This window comes from Amblyomma americanum, chromosome 11 (assembly GCF_052857255.1).
Source record: "Amblyomma americanum isolate KBUSLIRL-KWMA chromosome 11, ASM5285725v1, whole genome shotgun sequence".
Lineage (NCBI taxonomy): Eukaryota > Metazoa > Arthropoda > Arachnida > Ixodida > Ixodidae > Amblyomma > Amblyomma americanum.
Genome location: NC_135507.1, coordinates 65,556,381 through 65,580,549, shown reverse-complemented (window position 1 = coordinate 65,580,549; position 24,169 = coordinate 65,556,381). Strand labels below are relative to the sequence as shown.

At 45.0% G+C, this 24,169-nt stretch overlaps 1 protein-coding gene across 1 annotated transcript in view; it reads right to left on the bottom strand.

The window, feature by feature from the left end:
• The window catches only part of LOC144109491 (receptor-type tyrosine-protein phosphatase T-like), a 190,273-nt gene extending 168,497 nt beyond the window's left edge, over positions 1–21,776 (bottom strand). The window contains 1 exon segment of the mRNA XM_077642312.1: positions 21,619–21,776. Within this exon segment, the coding sequence (XP_077498438.1) occupies positions 21,619–21,667 (49 nt within the window). The 5' untranslated portion in view covers positions 21,668–21,776.
• Between the last annotated feature and the right edge of the window lie 2,393 nt (positions 21,777–24,169).

The following is a 24,169-nucleotide window of genomic DNA, read 5'->3' as shown; positions in this document are numbered from 1 at the left end:
AACATCTACTGCAGTAACCTCATTGTGAACGCCAAAACAGCTCTTCAGATTCTTGGAATAAATGTTTATTTATGATCGCTGCGGCCTAAATTACTATTTTTAAAAACAAGGTGAATCATGTTAAGCAATTATAGCAGCAAAAACAACCATGCTGCCGGTAAGATCGTAAACCACGACCTCAGAATATCGCGTCCGGTGCTCTACCAACTGAGCTACGGCGACGGCTGTCCAATCTGCTGCTCTCGTGTGTATTTATGTTTATTGGGTGTAAGTGAACCTTGAGAGTGTTCACCAGCGCCACCCCCGTCCATAGCGGCAGACGTAGCACATCCTGCAATACCGCGATAATAACACTTGGATTGGTCTATCGCTTAAAGAAAATTACTTATAAAGCAGCAGAAAAAACAACCATGCCGCCGGTGGGATCCGAACCCACGACCTCCGAATATCGCACCGGACGCGATATTCGGAGGCCGGTTTTCCTTCCTTTACTTTGCAGCATATATTTTTTATTTGTTTACTTATTTACTTATTTCTCTTAATATTGAAATACACTGCTAGCCAGAACCGCTCGTAGAAACGCTGTTTAGGAACAAAAATAAAGTCTCAGAACTTGAGAATGCCGTTTGCGTATTTGAGTCCAAAATGCTACGAGAAAAAGTAGTATTATTGAACGTTCCGTCTTTGCGCACAAACAGGTTCTAATGACAATGTTCTAAACGGTGTCGCAGCCTCTACGGTTCTGTGCACTATGATTTATTTGGGTCCCGTATTTCCTGTTTCTCCTGTATATGCTTTCTTTTCGAGCCTCACAAACGCCTCAATGCGCTGTGCACTCAATTGTGTGCGTAACCATGGCAGGAAGCAAGACGACCCGACCCCTGGGCAAACTGTCCGGAATTAGGGTCATGGCCGCTTGATAGTCAGCGACGCTGCTCTATTCCGCTGAACAAGTGAAGCACATAGAACTTCCTGTGTCTCTCAAATTGGGGACTCCAAGCGCACTACCGAAGTTACCGGACGGGTGTCGTATAACTTTATTCCCGTTGCAGCGCAATTTTTCATAGGCTGTTAACTTTTGTGTAAGTCCATTCGTCCTGTTGTACGAATTCACCTTAGTACAGTTTACAGCTGAAGGTTACAAATTTTTTGAATGCTGGCAGCGTGGTCGAAGCCGGCCACGCAGCATTTCATCACCTATGTGCAATGCTTGTGTTGACTAGGCGAAACCGGTCGTAGGAGGAGTCGCAAAAGGTGTACTGGGATTGCGTTCCTAATATGAAAGCGTGATAGGAGTCTCTGGTATGATGTGGTATGTCCTATATCTGGTTTCTTTATGTGGTATGAGGCATATTTTGCAGATAACTGCTGCCATCTTGGTCCTTTCACGGAGGCGTAGTTTTCATTTTTTTTCAGGAAGTGTGGTAACATGCAGGAACGTACTGCCATATAGTAACTGTACTTTAAAACGTCAGCCTCGTGTGAGGGGACCATTTTTGTGACCTGAAATAATCTACAAAACAACCTAACGAATTCAATACTGGCCATTTGTAGCAGCCTGATTCCCGCATGAAGCTCAAGATGTCACCAAGGTGGAAAATTCCCCTTTGACCTTCGTACAAGAAGTGTATAGTACTTTATCCACCCGTCTCTTGGAACCCTTATACCCAGAACTTGTGAACAAAAGTATTTCGCCGCGGGAATGCGTTTATTAATGCATTTTTTACGTGTTGCAAGACTTGACTATAACCATAAAAATATCCGCAGATCTGGCCTCGGCAGGGTTGCATTATGTTGCTGTTAACACCCTTGCTATCGTCAAATACGTTCCCTAATTGTTTTAAATGGCGGTCTTAACTACCCAATGCGAGATATAGAAAACCTTTCAAAGAAAGATTTTCTACGCATTGGAAAACTAGACTAGTGCTTTCAAGATTTTCTTAAAAGTAGCTTAATAAATTCCAATTTTCAATTTTTTTGACAAAGCTGGACTTGAGTACTTGTGTGAAAATTTCGCCTCATTAATTCACTTGTACTCATATCAGCCACCTTACTGACTAAATATGACTTTGTAATATCGACCTGAAATGTCCGTTAAGACCGTGTAATTGTGAAATACGGTCTTTGCAGACGAACTGCCGAAATAATCTGTCTCCTCGTTAACGCTGTGTTCCGTAAGTCTTTGAAGCGATCTGCAAATGTGAATAGCAACCCAAACTACTTGAGCTGGGTTGAAATAAATTGGCGTCGAGCCTAATTTTCCAGGTATATTTTCTCGCACCTAGTGTTCGAATTAACACAAGCGTCCACCTTTGCGTCTTGCATCCCGGTAATTTATTCACACAATTCTCATGCCTTTGTGCAGCTGTGAAATCAGTAAATATAAATGGCGGCTATTGGTAGTCAAATAAATTATGGTATCACTTATCCATGTCTATATATTAAAACCGGCTGGTCATGAGGTCGTTTTGCAATGAGCTCAAGTGCTTCATAAAACACCTTCACAGAAACCTGTCACCCATTGGAGTCCTAGTTGGTGGATGCAGCCCTACAGCATGAGAAGCCACATAGGGAAGCAAAAAAGTCGCAGGGTTTTAACGCAGTTAAAACGAGTACTAGTGCCAAAGCAAGGGAGATTGAGGGTGACAATGTCACCCTCAAGGTCACCCTCTCATTGGTTGCAGCTTGCGCGATGCTTCTCCGAACCCTAGCTCACACGAGTTATTCTGAGACTTCACACAAGATACTTGCTTGGAACCGTGTTATGTAGTACTTTCGCACTGAAAGCGGCGTCACATAAGTGAAGTTCGCGTCGCCTGCCAACTGCCAAGCCCCACTGGCACGTCCGGTAAAGACATCAACAACTTGAAATGCTATCTTATTACCAACATACAGGGTGCTGCAACCAAGACTACACTGTTTTTAAAAATAGGATTTCTGAGTTAGAAGAGCACTTTTAGAGTTACAAGAGGCATATCATTGTCAAAGATGTAAGACATCAAAATACAGATAAGACGTGCTAACTAGCAGGTTGATTAGCAAATATTCGATAGATAACTTTTTAACTATTATTGTTAAGCTCTTCAATTATTGAAAGGCGTGTAGCTCACCGCAAGTAAAATTCATTCGCCAACAGCTTTCTCTTTTGCTGCTTTTAAAGACTGCACTGCAATTACAGCCTGTTTGCTTTGTTGGGCAGCTTTTAATTTCAGATGTTAACGTTACGATTATTTAGCGTCATTTCATACGGCTGCTCATGCCAAACAAGCAGCCGCAGGTAAAGTGAATGATTTGCAAAGTTCTGGAGACTTTGCCATTGATTATCTCTATCGGAGTACACTGCACTTAAATACAGAAGAGATAAGAGTTTAAACTTCAAAGCTTCAATAAAAACATGTTTTGTGGGCTTGATGTTTTTCTTTCTCCCCGCCTCACAAATGCAGCCTTAGTGTACGGTAAGCCACAGCGCTGCTAATTAGCGGGAAATAAGTTATTGTGTCATACCACTACACAAATTTCAGTTTCTGTGTGTGGTTTTAAACATTTGTAAAGAAAATAGAAGAGACGGTTTAGCCTTGCTGCCTAGAAAATAAAAACAAAATCAAGGTGGCTTAGCCCTGCAATGCATATCCTATACGTAGCGAAAGCTGCCGCAAAGAGCGAGCCTTCTCTTCATCCATGGCTTGCAATTGACAGCCGAGCGCATCGCCTCCAGTATTCATTCAACCCTCACGCTCACACGCAGTAAGGCCCATAGCTGGTCGTGGCGTCAACGCGCAGCGGGGGAGGGTGCGAGGTGGCGGTCGCGGTGGCGGCGCAGCTGTTACGTCACGCGCGGCGCACCTGCGGCGGATCTCGGGCTTGCGAAGAACAGGTGGCCAAGACTGGCGAAATCGCTCCGGCTAGCGTAGGGTAGCTTTCGCTACAAGAGCAGTTTACGAATAGAGAATATTAATATCTATAGAAAAGGTTACTGGCCGGCAGTGTATGGAGCAGGGGAAAATCAAGGGGTAATTTTGTAATTTTGAAGGCCATTTTAGGCAACATGACCTTCTATTCTTCACGTTTTAAAGCTGCACCACCTCCCGCAACCTCTTGAATAGAAGACAGTTCAAACTTTTTTTCTGATGTTGAATTTTTGTGCACATTTTTGCTGCTCTTTCTTATGACGGTTTTTAAGAAAGTTAATTTTCATTGATGCCTATCATAAATACCGATGGTATCAGAGCATCATCTTCACGTTTATGGTAAGTGAAATACCACAACGTAGTATTGTGGGTTGATTAGCAGGTCCTGTATTGCAAACTAAAGGGCTTTAACTAGAAGTATCAATTTATTTATTCAGAGCGCGGATTATGAATGTTTTAAGGTCGAAATTTTGCGCTTCGCATACTACTCACTCTACCGAACTCCGCACTATTTTTTTCTAATATCTTCGAGAAAACAAGAAATTCTTAAAGCGTGACCGCAGCGGTTGCCTACTATTTTCAGCCTATGTTTCGCATGGGAGGAGGCCCAGGGTCCAGTCTTCATAACCGCCGGATACCGACCACTGATAATATGGGTAAAAACTTTTCCAACTAGACTGGTCTTGGGCTCATGCCTTGGGCTCAGTGCCTGAAAAATGGGTCTTTGGCAATACCTTGTGCTATAGACTATTCGTCCAACCTGCTTCTACGCCACTAAAATCCATCGTCATCATTATTTTCACAACGCTTACAGCATTATCCAGTTTTGTAGGAATTGCGCGGTTCTTGCACGCATTTTGATATGCTTATTGCACGCCTTTCTCCTCAGGGCTTTGAATCAGCAGGAGATAATCTAGTAGAACAATTTTTTAAGAGTTATTGAAACCTACCTTTTATAAATCAGAGGCTGACTGTGTATCGCGAATTACTGCATCGCGCTAAGACGAAAAGTGATTATAGCCGACTGCATAAGGATATTATTTTAAATTAGCAGACTGTAGAAAAAAACGACTTGTTATAATGATCTGGTGCCAAATTTTCGGTTAATATACGGCACACGTGGAGCGGCGAACTTTTTTAACGGATTAAAAGGTCACATAAATTGAGAATATATATATTACCAGACAAGGCAAATGAAATGAGGAGCTCGTTTGACAAACATATGAAGGAAGAAAAGAGTCACGAAACGAAGGCGCACAGGGGAATGTTTCTATTTTTTTAATATGTAGTGCCAATGAATTTGTTTGAAGAAAATTACTTATAAAGCAGCGGCAAAAACAGCCATGCCGCCGGTGGGACCGGAACCCACGACGAAACCACGAAGGTCTACGTCACACCCGCGGTATTACAGGACGTGCTACGTCCACCGCTATGGAAGAGGGAGGCGCTGGTGAACATTCTCAAGGTTCGCTTACACCTAATAAACATAAATACCACGAGAGCAGCAGATCGGACAGCCGTCGCCGTAGCTCAGTTGGTAAAGCACCGGACGCGATATTCGGAGGTCGTGGGTGCGGATCCCACCGGCGGCATGGTTGTTTTTTCTTCTGCTTTATAAGTAATTTTCTTTAAGCGATTTATTAATCTAAGTATTATTATCCCACTGATAAGCACAACACATTAAAAAAAATACCGTTGCCCTATGCACCTTGGTTTCGGTGACTGTTGGCTCCCTTCATATATATATATATATATATATATATATATATATATATATATATATATATATATATATATATATATATATATATATATATATATATATATATATATATATATATATATATATATATATATATATATATATATGCATTTAAAAATATAATAAAAACCTGTAGTAAAATAAGATTTAAATTATTGGAGGAGGCACTCAAGCTTAGGCTTTAAGAGCGGGGCGCGACAGCGCGTGTTCCAGCGTTGCAAGAAGGGTCCACGGAACGCCATCTTCCGTTCGGCGTGACGCCTCGCCCGTTGGAGAATTTAAGGAAATTAAATATATCTCGATGCAAATCCGAACCGCGCCGTGAGGCAATGAAACTAATATGAAAATTGGATTTAGGGCAAGGAAATGACGCCTGTCTAACATATCTCGGTGAACAACCAAACCGCGCCGTAAGGGAAGAAATATTTTCGAAGGGCGGGGCCGACAATTACAACTACGCTTTCCGATAAACATTAGGGTTGCAGCTGCTTCGAAAGGGGCTGACGTAATTCGCAGCCCTCGTATGAAGTGCGCACCGCATAATGTATGATAACGGCACCTGCAAACAATGCGAAGCACGTTCCCTCTCCCCGCGTGTGTTCCCCGGTGAAGATTACGGTTGCTTTTTCGTGTCGTTCTCTCAAGCTAAAAACGCCGGGCTTAAAAGTGAATGAAAGCAGCACATCTCCTTTGAGATCAGGCATGCAGCATACATCTCGTCCATTTCACTTGTCGCTGGTTTCACTGTTTGTACAGCGACGTGTTTGAATTTTCAATTGACGTCGCAATGAGTAATTGGGTGTCATTTTACAGCTTCGCTCTCCAGCCGCCTTCACAGCGTGTATTGGAGCCACAATTTTGTAGCGAAAGCTACACTACGCCACCCGGAGCGATTTCGGCCGTCTTTGCCATCTGTTCCTATTGCGCAAACGCGAGTGTTGCCACAGGTGCGCCGTGCGTGACGTCATAGCTGCGTGCCGCCATTTCTGAAACTCGACGGCTTAGTTTCCTTTACACGCACCTTCTCTTTATCTTTGCCTTCTCGTGCGTTCCTTGTCGTTTCTTCGGCGTTCCGTCTCTTTTTATTTCCTTCAAAAGTGTAAAATCTGCCTGCTGCCTACTTGGTGAATAATTGTATCTTGGGCTCATCACGGTGTCCAGAGACAGCATTATCCTGCAAGCTCTCACTGTGTAAGAGGAATCTGGGGTGGGTTAGTTGGTGCATACTTTCTACGACAAAGATTGACAGCGCTACGTAGCGAGGACGACAGGAAGCACGAAACATAGGACAGCGCCCGTCCTGTGTTTCGTGTTTCTTCTCGTCCTCGTTCCGTTGCGCTGTGTCAGTCTGCCTCACTGTGCCCGGTAAAGGGGGAAATCAAATTGAACTGCATCAAGTTTTACTATTGCATTTGCTTCGCAGAAGTGTACATTGTACTTATCACGTTCAGTAGTGCTCTGCAGAAAATGCTTGAAAACATTGATACTATTAACGAATCCTCCTAATGCAGCTGTCAACTTCATTTAAACCACTCGCCCGAAATTAATATTCACCCTTTAGGCACAACTTTAGAGAAAAAGGGCTGTATAGTGAAAAGCAGAGGTTGTTGCTCTGATAATATGAATGAATAGTTTGCCTATTTGGCCCTTATAGAACACGCGCGATATAAAAATGCAACTATTACAGGTCCTAGAAGTAACGTAGGAAAGGGGTTGGCAATATATTGGACAAATAATTATACCAAAAATACTTCGAAGGACAAATAATTCCCGCTTCTGCAAAGAGGGGTCACATGACCCAATTTTCACACATTGCAGGAAGTTTGGAGATTCTTAATCAGAAAGCGAATTTAATATATTGTCTTTCTGGCCATCAGGCTAATAATTCGAGGTAGACTTCGGGTGCAGGCACAGTACCGCCGTTACTATGCTTCGGGGGGGGGGGGGGGGGGGGGGGCGTACCGTTATTTCTTCTCATCCTAAAGACATTTGTTCGCTAAAATATGAAAAAAGTCCTCGCAGCAGACTTCGAATAAATTCTTACAATCCCAAAACAAGTGAACCACTGAAACTCACCCACAAAGCAGGCGAAGAGGAACAGTAAGAGAACACCCGGACGGAACATCACGCTTGATGCATGGGCCGCATCCTATTCCTGCTTGCCGTAGGTCGTGCTTGTCAGTTGCCGCAAGGGGCCAAACAAAAAGGGTGAAGACACAATGTCGGCGAGGCGTACATCCACCCACAAGCAGATCCACGCGGTGAAGAAACCACCGCTCTTCTCCGGGCCGTCCAAGGAAAGGGCGCCGTCAGGAAGCAGATCCTTCTGCTCGTCTTGCCGAAAGACGGCAAGAAACTATGAGACAATGGCTGCCGGCTAGCAGGTCTTCTGGGTCTCCGTCGGCTCTTGGGCCGGCGCCGCTGGGACAACACAGCGACAGACAGACAAACGGACACCGCGTCTACTCTCACAGCTCCCACTCGGGGTGTTGGTCCCGAGGGGCAAGGGCTCTGCGATGAGCCTTAATTGCCCTAACTGCTTCGGGGGCGGGGAGAGCCGGCGTCGTGGCTCGTGAGGTCTTCGTCAGCGCGGGGTCCTTTCCCGGTTCGTACGCGAGCAACTCAAGAGAAGAAGGGAGCGGCGGCCGCAGAGTATCGCCTCGATTGCACGCCCGTGCGTTACACCCACTGTATATTCCTCCGCTCCCGGGTACGGAGCTGCGCTGTTGCTGCAACTCGGCATGCGGGCTCCGGGAGAGATAGATAGCTCGGCGCGCGGTGCCGGTCCGGAACGGAAATGACGTCACTCGCCACTCGCACTTGTGGCTTACGTCCTGCGGGCGACTGCGGTGGCGACGTCGTTGTGGGCGAGAAGGGAGGAACGTCGAACTTCCTGGAGTGCGCCTCCGTATCTGTGTTACTGGATGACGGAGTCCCGGCCAGGCGGACATTCGTGGCGGAGCCAGTCTTCGTGCCGCTGCGGCTTGTGGTTGAGCACAGGGACTTTTAGCCAGCGGCTGAAAATGCAGCTACGGCTGCCGCTAATTATTAGACGTTCATAAATTTGCTTATTGTGGCCATCCATTGGCGTTTCCGAAATAGCATGATTTAGAAAGCCCAGCATTGCAGCCCCATGCATGTTCTGGCCCAATAGCACGAAATCGTCGCAGATAGATATAAAAAGCCTTAATATCTGTCACAGGTCGGGGTCGCTGCTTCAAGTGGGTGGATAATTACTACAGCTTGGCGCCTTGTGATTCATACCGAACGCAGAGCTGATGTGAGGAACCAAGATTGGCAAGAGCGCCACTAAACGATCGTGGAGAAAATCAAGGGGGCTTGTATTTTTGCTCAATGAATGTATAGATTAATTACAGGCTCTCATTTCCTTCTTGTTTACAGGGCGTCCTTTATGTTTTATTTCTTAGTTGTTGTTGTTTTTTTGTCTTCACGTCTTTCCCAACTCCCGTTTTAAGCTCCTCCTGAGTGTGTGAATAACCGCCGGATGATGGCAACTAGATATTAGACTTTCCTTCTACTGATGCTGAGAACATTTCCGCCTTCGCGTGCTGGAAGAAAGGAATGAACAAACCGATTTTGTTTCGTTAATTCTTACAATAAACACATTTTAAATGTCTTAGTTCCTGCAGCAGCATTCTTTAAATGGAAGCTCGGCTTACTGCACATGTGTGCCGGAGTTGGAGAACAAATACCAAGCCTGTGCAAACAAAAATTACACAGTAACCTTTGGCTGAAAGTTACTAGTATATGGAATTCGTTGTTTTGTGGTACAAGGTAATATAGAAAACTTCGTCACCCCTTTTATTCCGCACATCGTGTCTCACATAGAGGCGACAGAAAATCTAGACGGGCGGCAACCAAGCATCCGGGATGTACCCGAAGCAAGCACAGCAGTTAGTTCCTCGTGCTGCGGCATAGAAGGATAAGAGGCCGACCGCCCGGGCCGCCGGAAGTCAAGGCTAGGCCGCGATACGCAGTTTGAGCGGAACTTGCCCGCCTTTTGCGCAAGCCATGTGACAACTTGGGCGATATATTCTTTTTTCTGCATTTGTGTGTTCGGCATTTTATGCGATTGAGGATATAGAAAGCAAGAGACAAGAATCCAATGGCATAAGAAAGAAGTGCAGTCCTTGGATTTTGTCGCCTATATTTCCTCTAAGCCATTTTACGAAGTAACGTAAAAGCGGTAAAGATTTCAACTGCAAGTTTTGATTGCCGCGTTTACTCCAGTACGAAGTTGTGCACTTGTTGTGATTGATGTCACAGGCAAATAAAAATATGTAGCTTGGGATGACAGCGCTGTTTGCAAAATTATTTATGCAGTCACGTTTGTACTGCTGAACATAGGGAGACGTGTGCTTTCTATCTGCGAACAGTGGAACCGCTCCGCTCAATTTTAATTTAGACGGCCGTTTGCAGTATTCAAAAGAATTCAATGAAAAAAAAAAACTTACGAGATAGAGCTCCGAGCGCAATATTTCCTTACACCGGAACTGAGCTAAAAAAGTAGAAAAGCATCTGACAAAGGTGATAATTTTTTGCACCTTGAGGCTCGGGAAAATATATATGTTCGCGAAAAACTGTCCTTTAACACGGTAAATGTGATGTAAAACACTGTATATCACTTAACACACTTCTGAAAAATATGAAGCGCTCCCAAATAACTGTGCACAGAGAGATGTTCAAACCAGAACTGGTGGAAATTATTATGTGTTCAAGCTACGCCTCCGCCTATGGCGTTAGTTTCATGTTTCTTTAAAAAAACTTAATATCTAATAGCGTATCAAACGGGCTCTCAAAGAGGACTTCTATTGTAGCGGCAATGCCTTTCTGCGGCGCCGTCAACGACAACATCGCTCAACCAATATTCTCGCTATCTATTAAGAGGAGGTAGTTTTATAGAAAAGAGTAGGCCGACGACAGTATCACCTAGGCGAACAACAGAACTTAGCCCTTATTGATGCGAGGAGTTAAGAGAAACGTGAAGGGCGTCTTTGTCAAAAAGCAAAGAGCCCAAGGAATTTGCTTTTAAAGCGTGTATTGGGGCTTTTGTATCAAGTACAAAAATTCTGAGAGACAATACCGAAAGTTCGTGCTAACCTCTAAAAGACTTGAATGTTGGCAACGCACAACGAGCCAAATATCATAGGCTTCAATGAAACCTTCGCGCTCTTTGCATTTCGCAAAGTGTGTATGTTCGTGTATTTTTTTCTTTACGCATAACTTTCAACTCAGCAAGACTGAGGCTGGTTCCAAACAACCTAATACAATACGCACAGTGGTGTCGCAGCTTAATATTGGCCACCCCGCCCTGCACGCGCCTAACAATTTGGTGGGGTCAGGTTTTGCACGTTAGAGCAATTGAGCTGACATTCTGCCCAGCAAGGGGGAACCTTACCATTTGGACGGAAGTAACGTGATGGTGTACAATCATTCGATAAGACGTCCGAGGGCTGTAAAGTGATCGAGCTGTCCTGCATTCAACTTCATGCTTAACTATCTATTTTGCCGGCGAGCTCGAGGTATTTAGAGCTTTAATGACCAAGCAAAGAAAACATTGGGTAGAACTTATCAACTGGTGAATTTACCACCAGTAGTCCATGCCTAGAAAAAATGGCAAAAATGTATCATATTAACTTTGAAAATCATGTTTGCTGCATTGTAAACTTTAGCGAATTGTGGTGATTTCTCCTTGCACAAGAAAAATAAATACTTAACCTGAATACTGACGAACCTGCAATAAATACGAGTCAATGTGGCATCTTCAGGCATAACCTACAAGTACACCTGTACGACAACATGAATTCTAGGCTTGTCTCCAGTTTGGGTTTTCTTATCAGGCATCTTCTCGGAAACTTCCTACGTCTCTGGAGGCTGGCACTGAGACCAAGCGTTCAAAAATAACTCTAAAAGTCCATTTTAGCCACAATGCGACGAATTGATATACATCTGCCAAGGGTAACAAAAAAATAATGGTGTTTCTTTCTCTGTATTGTAAACGAAACGCTGGCTATAACAGAGGGAAACTAATTATCCTGTGTCCACACAGTTGCGTATTCTTCCCATCCAATGTTGTTAACAACCAGGCACGTTTTAGAAAGCCCACTATTGCAGCGCCATGCATGTTTTGGCCCAATAGCACCAAGTCAAGTCGGAGATAGATATAAAAAGACTTATTATCTGTCCCAGGTCCGAGTCGCTGGTTGAAGTCGGTGAATAATTACTACAGGCAGTGTGTTGTGATTCATACTCAACGGAGAGCTGATGTGAGTAACCAAGAACGGCAATGGCGGCGCTAAACGAGAGTGCAGGCTATGAAGTGGTGCTTGTATTTTGCTCAATGGATATGTCGATTATTTAGAGGCTCTCTTTTCTTCTTGTTTTCCGGGGAGTCATTTACGTTTTATTTGCTCTTTGTTCGGTTTTCTTCACGTCCTTCCCAACTTCCGTGTTGACTTCCTCCCGTGTGTATGAATAATTGGCTGCGGAATGACGACAACTTGATACAAGACCTTAGTTCTATTGGCACTCTGAACATTTCCGCCGTCGTGCGCTGGGCGAAAGGAATGAACAAGCTGATCTTGTCTCATTTACTTATATAATAACTGTATCTGGAAGGACTTAGTTGCTGCTGCAGCGTTCTTTGACGTGCCAGGTCTACCCTATGGATGTGCTTGCCGAAGTTGGTGTGCCAATACCACGCCCGTACAAACAAAAATCACACAGTAACGTCTGGCTGAAAGTTACTATTATATGCACTACATTTTTGTGGTAGTAAGGCGCAGTAAGGCGCATAGCTAGGTGTGGCGTCAACGCGCAGCGGGGGAGGGGGCGAGGCGGCGGGGTCAGCGGCGGAGCTCTGACGTCACACGCGGCACACCTGTGGCGAAACTCGCTCTTGCGCAGTAGGAGCAGATGGCCAAGACTGGTGAAATCGCTCCGGCTAGTGTAGTGTAGCTTTCGCTACGAAAGCAATTCACGAATGACATATTTACATATCTGTAGAAAAGGTTGCCGGACGATACTGTATGAAGAAAGAAAAAATTCAAGGGATAATTTTGAAGGCCTTTTTAGGCAACGTGACCTTTCATTCTTCACATTTTAAATCTACACAAACTCCCGCAACCTCTTGAAAGGACGGGTTGTTTAAACTTTTTTTCAATGCATTTGGTCTCGTTTTTGCTGTTCTTTATTGAGACGGTTGTTAAAGGGTCCCTGAAAAGGGTGTTCGAGGTCGGCTATAAAATGCTTGCGTTATGTAGAGTAGAGGCCAACAAGCGTTCGTGCCGCGTACAAGACCTCCCAAGAGAGCCGATAATTTACAGTACAATTTTTTAAACTGCCGATTCCGCGCCGGGAGGCGGCATGAGGTGCTGGGCTTCCTCCCGAGTCCCCGCTCGCTACATCAGCATCCGAGCTCGTTACGTCATGTAGCGCTCGTTACGTCAGCAGCGGACTCCTAGAATTGGTTCGCGCGCGTCGGCAGCCAGCGGAGGGGGCGAGTGCGAGGTTCCGGCGGAAGAGAACCAACATTTCAGCGCGCAAAAAGTGACGAGAGGAGAGGGAAAGGCGCGAAGACGCAGAAATTCAAATTTTGACTACAGATAACTCAGCTTGCACGAAACGCATCTAAAAAATTCTTGCTGGAGGATATTTGTGAAGCGGCGTCCTTTGGCATCCTAAGCACATCGCATCGTTGCTGAGACTCCTTTTCTGAGCCCCTAATCTAGTTTATTGTCATTTATGCCTGTCATAAATATCAATGGTATCAGAGCATCAACTTCATGTTTATGATAAGTGTTGTGCTGTGTTGTGTTTTATGGCACATAGGCAACTGAGGCCACCATGCTCCAAGCACAAGGTTTAGGATAAGTGAATATTGCGCCCTATAGTCCAAAATAAAGGTTTTAAACTTGAAGTTTTATTTTCGGTATTCAGTGCGCAGAACCGTTCGGTTCTGCGCACTCAAAGATTGTAAAGAGAGGCATTGTGATTAATTGTTTCCGCAATGCACTGGAAAAGAGCTGTCACCACGCTATCAAAAAGAGCCTTTATAATCAGTTCCAACGTTTGGAAGCCACAGGGTTCTCTAAAAATCTTTTGAAAGCAGTGGCTGAATCGCTGCTTCAGAAGCTCAAGAAAGAACGGACGAAGCCGGCTGATGGTGGAGCAACTGAACGCCAAAAGTTCGAGGTCATGTCGTACGTGCATAAAGTGAGCCGCGGCATCAAAAAAGTGGCGGCCAGGCAGGGAGTGAGTGTGGTGTTTTCTGCCCCTTGCAAGCTTTCGGGTCTCTGCTCGCGCATTTCTCGAGGCAGGGAAAGGAACTACGTTTGTACAACGCAGCGCGAGAACCGCTTCACGGCGTGTGTCGCTCAGATCGTGTACAAGTTCCCCCTCACATGCGAAAGAGTATACACAGGCCAAACAGGTCGATGTATTAATGACCGGCTGCGTGAGCACCACTCCTCCCTGGGGTCTGATGACGGTGCCAACTTGCCTCGCCATTGCAATGAATGTGGGTGTTATCCACTGTTCAGCAACGTAATGATTCTTGGTAGAGGCAGGGGTAAGCAAGAGCGAGAAATCTTGGAGGCTTACCATATAAGTTTGTCAGGCCAAGATTGCATTAGAACGACTTCGGTGCGCTTACTCGAAAAGGAATTTGCTTTTTTAGGCCGGTCACGGTAGAGGTGTATCTTGCGTGCCCTATGCGCTGTGAGTTGTGATACGGCTGTTGCGCATGCTCTGCTGGCCTTGCTGGGACTATGTTTTTGTCTAATAAATCTCAGTTGAAAGTCCAGTCGTTGTGGCGTGTACACTCCTTCTCTTGTCCCTTGTCTTTTGTGACTGGTTTTTTTCAAGTAACCTAAAGGTATCCAGTGCCCCTGGGCCCGACAACATATCTGCCAAAATTCTTAAAGGTACCAAGCTATCATCCAGCCGTATCCTACAAATTATTTTCATGCAGTCTACCTGCAGTGGCCAAATCCCGCCCGAGGGGAAGTTAAGTAGAGTTGTACCCACCTTTAAGGCAGGAAACCGCTCCGATCCAACCAATTATCGACCTATCTCGCTAACGTGCATTACATGCAAGCTCATCGAACATATAATTTAGTCTCACATTGCAACGCACCTAGATAATAATTCATTTTTCTTCTCAAACATACATGGATTCCGTTGTGGTTATTCATGCGAAACTTAGCTTTTCGAATTCACGACTGACCTCCACTCAAACCTAGACTTATCATTTCAAACAGACATAATTTACCTCGATTTGTCTAAGGCTTTTGACCGCGTTCCCCACCAGCGCCTCATGACCAAACTTTCCTGCCTGTTTCTGAACCCATTAGTATTATCATGGATTCACTGTTTTCTAACTAATCGTTCGCAATACACCGTCATTGATTGTCATCCTTCCGCCGCTATAAATGTTACCTCTGGAGTCCCTCAGGAATCAGTTGTTGGCCCGCTTCTATTTTTAATCTTTATTAATGACCTTCCTGCTGGAGTTTCGTCATCCATTCGTCTGTTCGCAAATGATTGTGTTCTCTACCGTCTTATTTGTACTAATAGTGATCAGTCTCTGCTGCAGGATGGCTTAAACTTAAACCAAAACTGATGCTCTACCTGGCTCATGAAGTTGAATGCGACTAAACGTATGTTTATGCACGTGTCCCGGAAACGATCAAACTTGCTCTACTCATACTCGCTAAACACAACCGCGCTATCGCAAGTTGAACCTTACAGGTATCTTGGCGTCGAAATAACAAGCAATTTCAACTGGTCAAAGCACATCAAGTCACTTGCTGCACGCGTTTCCAAATCAGTAGGTTTCATCAGACGATCTCTCACATTTTCTCCGCCCACGGTTGGACTAATTGCATATGAAATATTCATCCACACCAAACTTGAATATGCATCAGCTGTTTGGAACCCGCATCAAGAATACCTAATCCAGGCTTTAGAAGCAATACTGAACCGAGCTGCTCTTTTCATAGCATCCAAATATGATTCTCGGCTGAGCGTTACGAATATCAAATCTTCCATTGGTCTAACTCCCTTGTCATCACAGTGTAAGATAGCAAGACTTTCTCTATTTTACAAATTTTATTATAATTTCTCGCACTTACGTGAGAGCCTTATACTGCCCCCCTTGAGACCCTCCCGACGTTTGTTTAATTGCAGCAGTGTTCAGCGTTTTCATGGTGGCACTAACGCTTTCAATAATTCCTTTTTGCCAACTGTTATATCCGAGTGGACTGTATACAGCCTCGACGGTATTGTTAATGATACCAACTCCGTAAAATTTAAAAGCATATTGATTGCTTATTTCTCTCCTCAATTCCTGTAAAAACCTCTTTATTTACGTATTTATTGCCTTGTTGATTTCTATGCGTTTACTGCGTTTATTTGTGCTTGCATTTATATTTTTGTTCTACCTTTGTGACCCGTTATTACCATTTGCCCCCCCCCCCCCCCCCCTATGTAATGCCCCATTGGAGCCTTTAAGAGAAAATAAATCATGATGATGATGATGATGAAATTCATCATCATCATTATTTTCACAGCGCTTACTGCATTATCCAGTTTTGTAGCAATTGCGCGGTTCTTGCATGCATTTTGATACGCTTATTGCACGCTTTCTTTTCAAGGCTATGAATCAGCAGCAGATAATGTACAAAAATTTTTTTAAAAGATGTTGATCCCTACTGTTTATAAATCAGGGGCTGACTGTATACTGCGAATTGCTGCAGTCATGTTTAGATGAAAAAAATAAATATAGCTGACTACATCAGGTTGTTTTAACTTAGCGGACTGTAAAAAAAAAACATTTATATTGCTCTGGTGTAAACTTTTCTGTTAATATGTCAATCGTCAAACATGTTAAACTCATGCTCGACAAGATTGCTCAAAATACAGGTTTACAAGGCGTTAAATATACAGTCAAACCACATTATAACTGGAGCACTTGGAATTAGCGCAACGTCTGGATCGTTTGGCGTGGAATGCCCCTTATTACAAAGCGAGGGTGGTGCCGTCACAATATGTATGACAGCAATGAATATACGTCTCAAATAAACTTCAAAGACGTTGCGCTCGACCATCTTAGATTTTTGTAAAAAATTCATGATAAATTATCGCAACGTGCTTAATGCAAGCATAATTTTCTTGCCGAAAAAATTTATTCGCGGAGTGAGTTTATTTTTAACGTACTGCAAAGGCAAGAAACGAGGCACCGCACAATAATCGATGAAAAATACAAACTTTTAGTACACACTTCCGAAATATTTAATCCCATTTGCACTGATCAGGGCTTTCGATCTGATTAAGATTGTCGATTTCTACACTCTATAAGCACTTTAGAGAATGTGAATAAAATGTAAAATTATAGTATTTCGAGATTTTTAAAGATATCAACTCTTCCCGGATATTACGAAATGGTAATTTCGCTTCTTTATATGCCTATTACCTAAACAAAATTTACATCGGATAAAACTGAAGACGTCGAAGTAAAATAAAACAATCAAGCTGCAGCAAAGTGCACTTTGAAACATAATCACCCGTTTATTCCACTCTGAGGTGGTCGAAGTAAAAATACAAACTTCGGCGGGTTAACATCACGATATGTGTGACTGCAATGGCACTGCCTCTTAAAAGAACTGCATGGTACACAACCATTGTGTATAGCCAATAAGTAGGCACCGTGAACTAAGAAAAAAAAAGACTAACGCTTGAAGAAAGAGCGCGCATTCCGAAAATCACCTCAAGGGCCCGGCCATCTGACACTATTTTCACGAAAGTACATGGCAGCCAAAAAAAATAGTACTGAAAAATCTGGTGCGGACACTGAAGCTCCGTCTTAAGGGTGCGTCGAACCAGGACTTTATTTGCATTGGAATGTTAAATGCAGTAAGTAGCGTTTCAGGTGTAACGCGAGGCAAGGGTGCGTCTTGTCGACTGTGCAATGCATCTAAAGCGAACAGAGAAGTGCGGTGGCCGCGAAGCAGAGGCAGCGTTGTTGAGTGTGGGACTACTGCACGCGGTCTTTCATGAAATGACAGAAACGGCTGGGTTACTTTGGCTGTCCGTTAAGCGTTACTCATTTCTGACCGGGTTGGACACGTGACATATGCGGCTCATGCTCAATCGGCTCTCTGTGTTCCTCACTTCTATTGTGGACAGGAGAAGCACAACGCAGCTGACACGTTCTGCACACACGTGCGCTGCGCTAGCTACCTGCATCTTTCATAAGTTTGCCGAAGATCGGAGATCCCAAGGCTGCTTCGTCGCCTGAGTCCAAAACCTGCAATCCTGCGTAGCGTTACGGCGCAGAGGATCCCAAATTCTACTTCGACTGTGAAGGGAACTGTGCCGCCACTGCAGCAAAACAGTCTTCTTAATCCGATTATCTTGTCGTGCGAAACATGGTCTGCAATTAAGTATTCAATTAGAATGAAGTTATAACCAGGATAATTTGGCCTAGTTCATTCTCTAATACTGAGCGGATTCGTTTAGTTCTTAAAGACAACTTCCACACGTATTTTATGCTCCACACTGAAATCCGACTGAAGTTCTCTCTCCTCGCAACCGGGTTATTAAGAACATTTACTTACAAAATTGTCGCCTTAGTGTTCTCTTAATATACGAGTTGAGGACAAGCTAACGAACATTATAATTCAGCCTGCTAATAAGAAAAGACTAGGCTGCCGTAGAAGAAGTTGTAGTATTCATGCCTCGTCTAAATACAGGAAAAGAATGCCTTCAGTGCACCCTTCTATAACATATAAGCAGCTGTGGTCCGCGATCTGCGATTCATATTCCTTCCCGCAATATGACCGTCAAGCAGCATATTAACGCAAAACCGTTATGACTGCCGTTCAGCGGACAAACCGGTGGCGCTGGCGCCGGCAGCGTGCGAGAAAATGCCGTTTGGTCAAAAAGGTAGGGGCGTCCACGTGGAGCGGCAGATTTGATAATTGATTACAGCATCCCATATATTGAGAATATATTGTCGCAACATGGACTGAAATGGCATGCAAAGTAAATTAGTTTAACTAAATTAAATTAAATTAAACGTACAGTAAATTAATCACACTGGACAGAAAATTGTGTTGAGATGGCAACTGAACCCACGACCCTTATATCCCGATTCAGACACGTTAGTCCTAGTCCAACAAGGCACGTTCCTTAGACATGTTTAAAAGTAGGCCTAGTGCATCTCGGCCAACAGCGTGTGCTCATGCGAAGTTATACAGAAAGAGAACCTAAGTCCGCGAAAGGAGCCATTAGCGCAGTCGCGTCATACCCTCAGGGCGGAGCTTAACCATCAACCAAATTTTTTAAACTCGACTGCTTAACCATCCACCAATTTTTTTAAATTCGGCTGCTTACTTTCATTTACAAGCACCTTCTGTGTATCGTTTTCTGGTGTTCCTTGTTGTTTCCTCGGCGTTCCGACTCCTTTATTTTCTTTGAAACTGTAAATTCTGCCTGTTTCCTCTCTGTTGAATAATTGAATTTTATACCCCTGTCACACGGGCATTTCAAAGGCCCTCGAACCGATAGCCTATCGACCAAATGGCGATCGAGCGCTGCTACACGGGCAGTTTCAATGGCCATCGAGTCAACGGAGCAGCGCGGAACTCCATCGAGATTTCAAGGGCCTTCGAGCGCTGCCCAAGGTTGCTATCTTCGCTTCGAGCGGCGCCAAGCGCACTTTCGTACATGATACATTCACGGTACAAAAGCACGAACAAGCATTATTCGGCTAAACTTTAATGCCAGCAGTCTGTACAATAAATTTAAAATTGTATCAGTCTGATATTAAGAGCATTAAGCGCATTAATTTTGCATTGAGGTCTTTGCGTTGCTTGCGTACTTAGCGTGGACAACAAGGCGGCGCCCTGTCCACCCGCTTCCCAGCGATAACAGCTTCGTCGCTTATCCCTTAAAGCAATATCGTGTTCTGAACTGTTGCATTCGTCTTCTATGTGCCCATTCGTACCCTCGCGTAAAGTTTCAAGAGACAAATTGCCTTTCTTTTTCAGATATCAAGGCGATTTCCCAGGTGTTAAGCCTGACGACGCAGCGCTCCGACCAAGTATTATATAACCTCCTTGGCTCCGCCGCAGTTGGACTGGCTTGGTTTTGGCTCGTCTTGTATTAGAGTGGCTACAGCAGTGTCTGCATCTGTCCGTCGCGTACGTACAACTAAAAGGGCTTTAAACAACATGCGCGTATGCGTATTTTAGCATTTAGTATACGTTTACCAAATATTTTTGTTATTTTTTACAAAATCCAAAGTAGCGATTGTGGCGTCACAGAAGCCTGGCGTAAGACACGAGAACCATTTCAATGGCCATTAGGATTTGCCGTGTAGCAGCGACACAACTCCTTGGAGTTCGATGGCGATTGAGAATTTCGAAGGCCCTCGATTCGATGGCCATAGAAACTGGCCATGTGACAGGAGTATTAGCCTCATCAAGGGGTCAGGAGACAGCATTATCCTGCAAGCTCTCACTGCGGCAGGTGAAGTGTGATATAACATTGATTTGAAGTGTTCCTGCATTTATTGTGCAAAACAGTACAATACACGTATCACGTTTAGCAGCACACTGAACAAAAGGCCTGAAAACATTGCTAATGTTACCAAATCTACCTAATACAGCGGTTGACTTCACCTAAACCCCTCGCCCGAAATTAATATTCGACCTGTCGGCACATTTTCAGCAAAGAGAGCTATGTAGTGCAAAGCAGATGATGTTGCTTTATGAATATTCATAGTTTGACTCACTGTTCCTAGAAAAGGCACGATATGAAAACTAAGCTATTACAGGTCTTGGAAGCGACGTAGGGAAGATGTTGACAACATACTGAGCAAAGAATTATACCAAAAAATGTTCACAAGAACAAACAATTCCGTCTTATGCAAAGAGGAATCACATCTCCCAATAGCCACACAGTGCTGCAAGTTTAGATATTCATAGTGAAGCAAATTTATTAGATTGTCTTCCTACTCATCGAGCTAATAGTGTAAGGTACACTTCGGGTGCAGCTAAACAACGCGGTTACTAATGGTGTCTTCGACTGGTCGCACCCGTGATCCGGTTAGGATCTGCTAGAGTGGGAGCCGCTCTTGCTCTGAGCGCACAGCGAGACTAGTCAAGCCGAATGATCAGTGAGTTTTAGAGCGGAGCGCAGGAAGTAGGAGGAGACATCGCTGCTGCCATCAAGAGTAGCCGCCCGTGGTCGCACACAATCTGCATCGCGGTCGCCGCTTAGCCTGTACCGATCGCTACCCCGGTCCCAGCCTCCGGCAAAAATGTGCGCCCCGTGGGACGCCCATTTTTCGAACATCGCCTTGTAACTAGCACTGTCGTCCTCGTTTGCGCTGCTGCTGGAATCGCTCTAGTCATGTGACAGCAGCACAGACAGCGTTCCTAGCGTAGTTATCCGGCGCCTCATGGACATTTTGCCTCACAGAGCGCGGCACCCGCAAAACACAACATAGCAAGGACGCTACAACTGCGTGACTGCGTCAAAAAGCCGACATTGGCTTCTGCCTACTCGTAGCGGACGCCGAGGCCTCGCAGTGCTTTCGCGAAATGGCGGAAGTGGCTCTGTCATGTGAACTCATCTCGGAGCCGCTCCGTGCCAGAGGCGAGCACTCAAAAAGAACCTGCCGAATGTAGTCACAGCGTCCGGCCTCGGCCAGTCGAATATGCGGTTGCCTCGCCGAGGGCTCTAGAGCGATCTAAAGCGACCAGTCGAAGACACCGTAAGCTTCAGGGGACCGTGCAATTTCTTCTCGCCCTAAAGGCTACATTTGCTCGCTAATACACGAAAGAATACAAGTCCATGCAGCAGACTTGGAATAAATTTTGGCGATTCTAAAACAAGTAACACACCAAGTGGAAGACTCACCCACAAAGCACGCGATGAGGAACAGTAAGAGAACACCCGGACGGAACATCACGCTTGATGCATGGGCCGCATCTTATTCCTGCTTGCCGTAGGTTGTGCTTGTCAGTTGCCGCAAGGGGCCAAACAAAAAAGGGTGAAGGCACAATGTCGGCGAGGCGTACATCCACCCACAAGCAGATCCACGCGGTGAAGAAACCACCGCTCTTCTCCGGGCCGTCCAAGGAAAGGGCGCCGTCAGGAAGCAGATCCTTCTGCTCGTCTTGCCGAAAGACGGCAAGAAACTATGAGGCAATGGCTGCCGGCTAGCAGGTCTTCTGAGTCTCCGCTAGCTCTTGGGCCGGCCCCGCTGCGACAACACAAAGACAGACAGACAAACGGACACCGCGTCTACTCTCACAGCTCCCACACTGGGTGTCGGTCCCGACGGGCAAGGGCTCCGCAATGAGCCTTATTTGCCCTAACTGCTTCTGGGGCAGGGAGAGCCGGCGTCGTGGCTCGTGAGGTCTTCGTCAGCGCGGGTTTCTTTCCCGGTTCGTGCGCGAGCAACTCAAGAGAAGAAGGGAGCGGCGGACGCAGAGTCTCGCCTCGATTGCACGCCCTGGCGTTACACCCTCTGTATATGCCTCCGCTCCCGGGTACGGAGCTGCGCTGTTGCTGCAACTCGCCATGCGGGCTCCGGGAGAGATAGATAGCTCGGCGCGCGGAAATGACGTTACCTGCCACTGGTACTTATGGCTTAGGTCCTGCGGGCGACTGTGATGAAACGTCGAACTTCCTGGATTGCTCCTTTATATCGGCGTTACTGGGCGACCGAGTCCCGGTCAGGCGGACATTCGTGGCGCAGCAAGTCTTTGTGACGCTACGGTTAGAGCTTGAGCATAGGGACTTCCTTCCAGGGTCTGAAATCGTGGCTATGGCTGCCAATAAGTAATAAACGTCAACACAGTTCTGTGTTCTGCCCATCCATTGGTGTTTACGATCAGGCGCGCTTTTAGAAAGCAGACCGTTGCAGCGCCATGCATGTTTTGGCCGAATAGCACTAAAGTCGTTAGAGATAGATATAGACAGCCTTATTACCTGTCCCAAGTCCGGGTCGCTGGTTGAAGTATGTGGATAATTACTACAGCTCGGCGTTGTGATTCACACCCAACGCCGAGCTGATGTGAGTAACCAAGACCGGCAATGGTGGCGCTAAACGGAAGTGCAGGATATGAAGTGGAGCTTGTATTTTGCTCAATGGATATGTCGACTATTTAGAAGCTCTCTTTTTCTTGTTTTTTCCAGGAATTTGTTATTTGTTCGTTTTCTTCACGTCCTTCCCAATTTTCGTGTTAAGTTCCTCCCGTTTGTATTAATAATTGGCTGCGGGCTGACGACAACTACATACTAGACCTTAGTTCTATTGACGCTCTGAACATTTCCGCCGTCGTGTGCTGGGCGATAGGAATAAAGAGGCTGATTTTGTTTCATTTATTACTATAATAACTATATATGGAAGGACATAGTTGCTGCTGCAGCGTTCTTCTATGTGTCAGGTCGGCCGAATGCATGTACAAGCCAGAGTTGGAGGACCAATACCACGCCCGTACAAACAAAAATCACACAGTATCCTCTGGCAAAAAGTTAATATTACATGGAGTACACTTTTGTGGTGGAAGAGGACAATAAAAACTTGCTCACCTCTATTATTTTCGCACATTGTGCCTCATGTAGAAGCGACAGAAAATCCGTACGGGCGTCAACCAAGCAACAGGGATGTATTCGATGCAAGCCCAGAAATTAGTTCCTCGTCCCGAGGCATAAAAGGATAAGAGGCCGAGCGCCCGGGCAGCCAGAAGTCAAGGCTAGGGTGCTGTACGCAGTTTGAGCGGAACTTGCCCGCCTTTTGCGCTTGGCATGTGACAAATGCACGATATATTCTTTTTTTTCTCTATTTCTATATCCGCCATTGCCTATGATTGAGGGCACAGAAAGCCAGAGACCAGAAGTCAATACCATATGACAGAAGTGCGGTCCTTGGATTTAGTCGCTTATATTTGCTCTCGGCCATACTAATAAGTAACATAGGAGAGGTAAAGATTTCTGCTGAAAGTTTTGTTTGCCTTTTTACTCCTCTATGAAGTAGTGCACTTGTACTGCTTATCATAGAAAGCAAATAAGAACATCTAAAAATTTTGCACCTTGGCATGAGAGCGGCGTTTACAAAAATTATTTATACAGTCACATATGTACTTCTGCGCCGATGGAGATATCTACTTTCCATTTACGAATAGTGCAAACCACCATGTGCAGTTTAGAGTCAGACAGCCGTCGGAGTTTGGAGTGTAACTCGACAAAACTCTTCATTGAAAGCAACAAAAAACAACACTTGATAGAGTTCGCGCGTCCAATCACTCTTTTCACTGCAATTGAACTGGAATGTAGAAAAGCATCTTACAAAGCTGATAATGTTCTGGACCTCGTGGCTAGGGAAAATATATTCTCCACACACATCTCTTTAAAATGTAAATTGTCATATAACACACTACTATCAAATAACTCTTCTGAGAAA